The following is a 5,313-nucleotide window of genomic DNA, read 5'->3' on the forward strand; positions in this document are numbered from 1 at the left end:
TGATTAAATTACACGGTCGAGGACTCTAGATAAATTCGAGGCTAATTCTTTCCAAAAGTCCAGCCCAATTCTTTTTGTATGCAAAAAAGAGGCAAACTGAAAAGTTCCCTCAATATCTGGGTTCGATCTCGCGACCTTCTCCAATATGAATCATTGCTTAACCAATTGGGCTACATGTCCTTAACTTTGAGGGAAACTGAAAACAAGTCATTATAACGGTGGCGAGCGCAATTCCAGGAAATGTTTTATTGTCCAGCCAAAATCCAGAACACTTTTATTGTCCAGCCAAATTCCAGAACACCTTTATTGTCAACCCAAATTCCAGAACGTATGTTTTAGTTCTAGCCAAATTCTAGGAAGGTTGTTTTAGTTCCATCCAAAATCCAGGACATCACAATAGGTCCAGACAAAATCGTTTCATACCTAAAATCTGTCGAAGACAGTCATTTCATACCTTTTTATGCTCTTCGGCCTAAATCTTGCATACCAAGACAACCTTTCAATAATACTTGCATTTCTGAAAGTCGCAACCATGGTTGCATATCAAGCTCTATTTAGACATCATTATTCGCGCCATTGGCAGACAAGTTATGGTTAAAAATGGGAAATCTCTTGCTTTAAATAAGATTGAAAGTGAATGTCAACCACTTCTGACTTCTTAAATATTATCAACATATATAATTGGCTTCAATGGAAATAGGTTGGGGGAATGGAAATCACGAAATGAAAGGGTTTTGGAGGACGAAAATGTATGTGGGGGAGGAAATGAGGGTTTGATGGGGGAGAAATTATAAAAGAACTTGGTTCCTTTACACTCCCGGCAATAAAAGCAAGCATTTGAAATGAAAATGTTAACACAATAAATTAAAGCGAAAAGTTTTTATTCTGACATTGGGTTTTTTGTTTGTGTGTGTGTGAGAGTGTGTGTTTCGATTAACTTGTTTCAGTGACCCTCCGGCGCACTTGACAATTGTTGGAATACACGGCTTAGAGTTATTACTGGTCTTTGTACAATTCCTGTAGCCGTCTGGATGTCGAAGCTCCTGGCTCTTCCGTCTGACACTCTTCACAGTCTTCCCCAGAGGCCAGATGCATCTGGGTGTGAAGTCCCTGAGCACCCACCCAATGTCACCTTCATCCTCATTTGATTTTTGCCACTTCGTTCTCTTGTTGAGCTCAGGAACAAGTTCCATCAGCAACCAGCTCCAGTAGTGATCAAGTAGTACCTGCCTCAACTTGAAGTCTTTAGTGTAGAACCACTGGTTGCTGTCCACAAGAGGTTTTAAACACATGTGAGGTCTGTGAAGGAGGAAGTGATTCAGGATAGGTGGTCCCTCATCTGAGATGCTACAGCCCACATGAGTTAATGGCCTGAAATTCAAAATTGCCTCGGCCTCTGCCACAACTGTCTGGAAAACTGAAAGTGTTATTTTACGACTGCCCAGCACTATCAGTAGACTCCTCTTCGCGGCCTGTATCAGCCTCTCCCACACTCCTCCGAAGTGTGGTGCCAATGGTGGGTTGAAAGTCCACTGAATGTTCTGTTGAGCCAATTGCCGACGGATGTACTTGTTGTCTGGCTTGTAGTCTCTGGAACTTTAACTTCATTGCTTGGTTCGCTCCAATGCAGTTTTTGCCATTGTCACTCACAATGAGGTCAGGGTATTGACGTTGTGATACAAATCTGTGTATGGTCATGAGAAGACAATCGGTTGATAGGTCATGGCATATTTCTAGGTGGACAACTCTGGTAACCAGGAATGTTAACAAGCAGATGTAGTGCATCTGGTTGCCCTTTCTTTTGTCCTCAATGCAGAAAACTCCAGACATGTCCAGTCCTGTTTTGAAGAAGGAGTACTGCTTGTTTACATCTGGAAATCTGAATTCAGGCAGATGGGCCATCTTCGGTCTCTCATTTTCTGCCCTCCATCGTCTGCCAATGAAACAGTATTTCCACAGACTTCGCAGCACTTTTCTCAATACAATCATCACAAAAATCTGCTGCAGGTGAGCCTTCACATGTTTCACGTCCTGATGTCCACAGCTATGGTGCGCCTTTTCGACCAACAATCTATCAACAAGCAATTCAGCTCCTGCTATGGAGAACAAGGGGATGTTTCGCACAGTAAGTTAGAGGTGCCCTGTTGAGTCTTCATCCCACCCTCAAGAGTCCGCCGTCATCTAGAAAGGGAGTGAAGGGCATCAGCTTGTCTCCTTTATCAAGGTTGTCTCCCTTCAACAGTGCAGAAATTGTTCACGATTAAAATTCGTTTTGGGACATTTTGACGAGGTAGTTACTTGCCTGGTTCCCATTTGATGCAAAAATGTTAGTGTTGGAGGTCTCAGTTGTTTCGTTTTGTCTTCTATTTCGGAGTTTTGCCTTGAAATGTCATATTGCCTGGAACACCATTCTAGCAGAATTGAGTAGTCGATGTTGAAAATTTTTCATCCTCAATGACCGGCGTCTGAAGTTGTGTCGCTTGTGTAGCACATATGTGGGGATCACTGTCCTCGGCATAACTCCATGAGTCTTGAGGTGTGCTCAAAAAGTCCAGTGGTTTAAGCCACAGCTTTGGTATGTCTGATTGGGTGAGGCCTTGTGTATCATGGACAGCGGGATTCATATTTCCGGGGATCTGTCTCCAATTGTCCGGGTTGGAATTCTCGTGAAATTTGGTCAACCTGTTAGCAATGTACATCTTCTGTCTCTGCATGGGTTGGAGCCATCCAAGTGTGGCGGCGTTGTCTGTCCAAAAGCGTTTTGAACTTTTAGTCGTTGTCATTTTGCTCTCACAGAAACCAGCTAGCTTTGCTGCTTCCAATTCCACTTCTGAAATGCTCAACTGCTTGATTGGTGCCACTTTTTTTCCGCTGATCACATATCGTGATGTGGAAGATCCATCGGCGTTGGTTGTCCTCATATAAACTATGGCAGCAATTGCACTCATTGAGGCATCAGTGAATGTGTGAAGTTGATGGGTTCCATCGATCCTGGGACTCAAGCATCTCGGGATTTGGATTGAAGTCATGCTGTCGAACTCATCCGTCTACTCCGGTAGTTTTTGTTGGTAGCATTGTGATACAGTGTGATCCCAATTTCCTCCCTCTTTAATGAATCTTTGGAGAATGCATCTGATTCTGATGGCCAAAGGTTAAATCAGTCCAACTGGATCAAACAGAGAAGCTGCTATTGAAAGCACTTTTCTTTGAGTCAGCTGTTGTCCTGTGTAGAGAAGCTTCGGTTTTGCAAACATCAACGTGTCAATCATGGGGTCCCACGTCTGACCAAGGATTCTTTGGGCTTTCAATTTAGCATTGTCCTCTTCCAGTAGGCTTTCTATTGCGGCTGGTTTGTCGCTCAGAAATTTTTTCAGATTGATTCCTCCTGAATGTAAAACAGTTTTCATCTCCTTTACACTTCTCTGGGCCTCCTCTTCAGAAGGGTAGGTCTGCATGAAATCATCCATGTAGAACTGCTGCATGATTGACGTGTACGCCTCTGGATGTTCTTGTTTGTGGTCATTTGCAAACTTCTGCGGAACAAAAATTGCACAAGAAGGTGAGCATGTGGCTCCAAAAATGAGTCGATTGTATTTGAAGATCTTTTCATTGCTATCCTCTGTCCACGGAAAGCGGAGGTAGTCCTGGTCTTGTGGTTGGATGCCAATCTGCATGAACTTTGCCTCGATGTCCGCTGTGATTGCCACTGAGTACTGTCTGAAGCGGAAAAGAAGGCCAGGCAGGTTGCAGAGTAGATCCGGCCCGGTCAACAATGCATCATTAAGTGAGATTCCCTTATAATTGCAAGGAGCGTCTGTGACTCTGCGAATTTTGTCTGGTTTCTGTTTGTTGACTAGTGGGTGATGGGGAAGGTACCGGACAATGTCTGCAACTGGGGTCTGCAGTCGTGATGTAGTTTTTATCCAAATCTTTTTTGATTGTTTCCTCGTAACGGTATCTCAAGTGTTTGTCACTCTCCATCCTCTGCTGCAGAGCGTGCCACTGAATTCTGACCATGAAAAAGTTGTTAGGGAGTGTGATGTCGTTCTTCTATAGAAGTCCAATCTGATATCTGTCTCCAATGTGGTTTATGGTATCATTGAGGATGGACACGGCTTCATTGTCATCTAAAGACTGTCCCTTTGAAGAACACTAATCGAAGTTCATTCCATCAATTTTACATAGGAGCTGGAGAAGATCTTCATCTGGATCGTCTTGTCGTTTTTTGATATAATTGAAAAGTGCTATGCTTGTGCTGTATGATTTTCTGACCCTCTTCTGTGTGTACCTATGAGGAATGGGCCCTGTCAGTGTCCAGCCAAGCAGAGTGTTGGCTCCGTATGCAAAACCAGTGGGTCAGGATGTGAACTGTCTGGGATCCGTTGCAGTGATTGCATCTGCTCCAATCATTATTCCGATCCGGTTTTTCACTGAAATCTTATGTTGTGGAGGTGAAAATGGTCTCTGCAGATTTTATTCAACATTTCAATTTCAACTATTTGCATCCAAAGCTCCTCCATTGCTGTTGCGTACACAAGGATTCTGATCACTGGACAACTGCTGTACTAAGCTCCTATGACGATCATGACATCTGCTGTTTTAACTGAGTGTTCACCATGAAGTGTAGCTAGTGGTAGGGTTAAATCTTTCGGTTGTTGAACCTGAAGTGCATCGGAAAATGTCAATGTCAGTGTCAAGCAGAGCGTAGGTTTCAATGCAAAGATCTCTGTTGAAAAGTGTTACCGGTATTGCCTGCAACTGTATTTGTGGTCTGATCCAAGAAGTTTCCTGTTGGTTGCTTCAAGTGTAGTTTTGTTGCGGAGTAGTTGCCTGCTGCTGGGTCACAGTGCGCTGAATGTTACTCTGCTGTCTGTTGTTGTTGTTCTGCGTGTTCGTCGGTTGAGGCTGAGAACAATTTTTGTTCCAGTTGCCCCAATGTGAAGTGCGGTTGTGAGATCCAGCTTGTCAGCTCATGTTTCCATTCTGATGGTTGTAGTTTGAACTCGTCTGCTGCCTTTGGTTTTCATTATTAAACTTACTTCCATAGTTTGACTCGTTTTGGTTTGTTTGGTTTCTGAAGGTATTGTTTTGTGTGATTTGATTCCAGTTCCTACTTGGTTGTGCATTTTGTTGATGTTGCCTTGCATCTGTCCTATGGAGTGTTGTGTGATGAAAGCCCTCGCATTTGTCCACAAGGCACCTTGTTTTCGATTGACAGAGACCCTTTTCGTGAGCTCTTAGACAATTAGGGCAGAGATTGAATCCCCTCACACAACCCTGTTGTTCAAACACTGACTTTTCCAAGTACTCGGG

General features: G+C 43.5%; 2 protein-coding genes across 2 annotated transcripts; both read right to left on the bottom strand.

Moving 5' to 3' along the window:
• Positions 1-938: 938 nt before the first annotated feature.
• LOC142356658 (uncharacterized) lies at positions 939-2,313 on the bottom strand (the record flags this gene model as incomplete). Its single annotated transcript, XM_075408497.1, has 3 exons — positions 2,303-2,313; positions 1,436-2,071; positions 939-1,347 (listed from the first exon to the last, which is right to left on the bottom strand). Coding segments are annotated over exons 1-3 (1,056 nt in total), but the record flags the coding sequence as incomplete, so codon positions are not given.
• Positions 2,314-2,411: 98 nt separating this feature from the next.
• LOC142356657 (uncharacterized) lies at positions 2,412-3,029 on the bottom strand. Its single transcript, XM_075408495.1, has one exon. The coding sequence runs from the start codon at positions 3,027-3,029 to the stop codon at positions 2,412-2,414; it is 618 nt and encodes a 205-aa protein (XP_075264610.1).
• Positions 3,030-5,313: the final 2,284 nt, after the last annotated feature.

This window comes from Convolutriloba macropyga, unplaced genomic scaffold (genome assembly GCF_964194025.1).
Source record: "Convolutriloba macropyga unplaced genomic scaffold, txConMacr16.3 SCAFFOLD_1284, whole genome shotgun sequence".
In the NCBI taxonomy this organism is placed as follows: Eukaryota; Metazoa; Xenacoelomorpha; order Acoela; family Convolutidae; genus Convolutriloba; species Convolutriloba macropyga.

Bases quoted from the DNA above. Each gene is read 5' to 3' on its own strand.
- LOC142356657 (XM_075408495.1), bottom strand. From the start codon at position 3,029: ATGACTTCAATCCAAATCCCGAGATGCTTGAGTCCCAGGATCGATGGA.